Source organism: Elephantulus edwardii, unplaced genomic scaffold (assembly GCF_000299155.1).
Source record: "Elephantulus edwardii isolate Elephantulus edwardi_28Jun2011 unplaced genomic scaffold, EleEdw1.0 scaffold00021, whole genome shotgun sequence".
Taxonomy (NCBI): domain Eukaryota; kingdom Metazoa; phylum Chordata; class Mammalia; order Macroscelidea; family Macroscelididae; genus Elephantulus; species Elephantulus edwardii.
In genome coordinates, this window is record NW_006399771.1 from 21,323,741 (window position 1) to 21,326,411 (window position 2,671).

At 40.4% G+C, this 2,671-nt stretch overlaps 1 protein-coding gene across 1 annotated transcript in view; it reads right to left on the reverse strand.

Annotated features, from left to right (window-relative positions):
* Positions 1-2,671, reverse strand: part of GLIPR1L2 (GLI pathogenesis-related 1 like 2) — a 65,341-nt gene that overhangs the window by 21,115 nt on the left and 41,555 nt on the right. The window contains 1 exon segment of the mRNA XM_006882591.1: positions 2,396-2,481. Coding sequence (XP_006882653.1) covers positions 2,396-2,481 — 86 coding nt within the window.

Below are 2,671 nucleotides of genomic sequence, written 5' to 3' on the forward strand. Positions count from 1 at the left end.
GGAGGCATTGCTGACAATCTTGAGAGAGTTGTCATACTTTTCATGGTTCATGCCCATCACAAACATGGAGGCATTGGCAGAAGGAGCAGAGATGATTACCTGTTTGGCACCACCCTTCAAGTGAGCCCCAGCCTTCTTCCAGGTTGTGAAGACACCAGTGGACTCCAAAACATACTCAGCACCAGCATCACCCCACTTGATGTTGGCAGTATCTCGCTCCTGGAAGATAGTGATAACTTTCCCATTGATGACCAGCTTCCCATTCTCAGCCTTGATAGTGCCGTTGAACTTGCCATGGGTAGAATCATATTGGAACATATAGACAATGTAGTTGAGGTCAATGGAGGGATTATTGATGGTGACAATATCCACTTTGCTAGAGTGAAAAGCAGCCCTGGTGACCAGGCACCCAACACGGCCAAATCTGTTTACTCCGACCTTCACCATCGTGTCTCAGGGATGCGGCTGAGGCTGCACGAGAAGAGAGAGCATTCTGGATAGATGAGGAGTAGAGAACTCATCCAGGCCTTTTTGAACCCCAACTCAAGTTATATCCCTCCCAATCTGGCACTGTTACATGACTTAAATTGTCCAGAAGTAAAAAAGTCTGGAAAGAGCAAAGGTTATGCCTTTGTGGGGTTTGAGTCAGATGATGTAGTCAAGATAGTTGCGGAAACAATGAACAACTACCTTTTTGGTGGAAGATTCTTGAAGTGTGATTTTATGAAGGTACATGAAGAACTTTCAAAGACTGAGATGTTCTGTTTTCAAAACCATCAACTCCTGCAGTGAAAAGACACAATAAAAATCAAACATGTAGAGAAAAGCTATGGATGGAGAAGCAATTTAAACACAAAGAAAAATTACTGAGGAATAAATCAAGGAATCAATTAAAATTTTCCTCCATCGGTTTTAATGAAAAAGAAAAGAAGTGCCACCAACAGTTATCTTCAGAACTGTACAAATAGCCAGGACTCCACATCAGTCTGTACACCATCATTTTTAGAGAGGCGAAAATCTGAAGTGGCTACACTAAATGATAAAGAAGAAGATAACGAAATTATGTTCAACCAACATGTTGTCAGTGTAAAAGAAGAAACACAAGAAACAGAAAGACCTACACATTCAAGAAGTAAAATAAAAAAGAACAGTTATTCTGAATGTAATGTGAATGTATTTTGAAAATGTAATGGTTTTGTTACTAGGATTAACTCTTGAAATTTTACTACATACAGACATTGGCACAGTATTTGGAAGAAGAGCATTTCCACAAGTAAAGCAGTGCATGCAGAGCTGTCTATCCATGGTGAGATGCAGGGCCTTGTCGTTGGCCAGTGCTACCTCTTGGTTTGCTAGACTTATTTCCTTTGCAGTAGTCTTATTTGTTCTTAGTTACTATTAGTGGCCAGCGATAAACTTCTAAAGTTATTTCTATGTACACGAAACAAGTAGTTTTTGTCTTTTCAGCTGTTGACTATGATTCCTTGAAATGGGGCTGTGTGTGTGTGTGTGTGTGTGTGTGTGTGTGTGTGTGTGTGTGTGTGTGTGAGGTACTAGTAGGTGCTGTTCAGTTGGGTCCAATGCATAGCTGTCCTGTGTATAACAAGAATAAAGTCTCCTGAACCACACACACACACACACACACACACACACACACACACACACACACGCTTGGAAATATTGAGAGACAGTGCAGGAGAGGAAGACCCCAGATGAGATGAATTGACACAATTACTGGTAATGAGGGTGGGTGTATCAGAGACAGTGAGATTGTCTCAGGATAGAGGAAGGTTCAGAGCTATTGTACATAGGACTGTCATGAGTTACAAGTGACTCGATGACACATAACAACAACAACATCCTTTCAAGTAGGGAGCTCTAATGGCTGAGTGGTAAGGAACTGTACTGCTAACACAAAGGTACATGGTTCAAATTCACCAACTGTTCCATAGGAGAAAGATGGGCAATCTCTTCCTGTGTGTTAACTGTCTCTGAAAACCCACTGTAGGGTCAGTTATGGGTTGGTTGCTACTTGACAGTACACAATAAAAACAGGAACACCCTTTGAAGTAGTCATTCTCAAAGAGTCCTCACTCAAAGTCTTGTTAGCAGTAGTATTTTTCAAAGCATAAGTGTTAGTTCTCATGTATTCTTTGACACTTTGGCATCCTTTTAGGGGAAGGAAGAGAGAAAGGAAGGATAGAAGAGGTTGCATAGTTTAGAAAAGTCTAAAGATGATTCTGCTTCAACCACCCTTTCATAATATTTGCCTTCTGATCAAAGGAATAATATTAACATGATAGTGAAAAATCAGTGCTCAGTCACTTAATTGTTCTTGTTCAGTGTAACATAGATGCTCCCCTCCCTCTTTGGACATGTATTTTCTTGATCTTACTGCATAAATAATCTGTGCATCTGTCAGTGCTGCCACATGAAGTACATACAGCCCCACTTCTGTAAGGTCTTCTCTGCAGATTTCCTCTACAAAAAAAAAAGCAGAAAATATTTAGCTAGGAAAAAAGTCCCAACTTTTTAATGTGAGTTAAGTAAGATACTTTTTTTTAATACTTTAATTATTTTTCATTTCAATGAACACCTACAGAGATTTTGGAATTCCATTAATTCATTGTTGCACCCTTCTCCCCACCCACCCCACATCACCCCCCGCCCC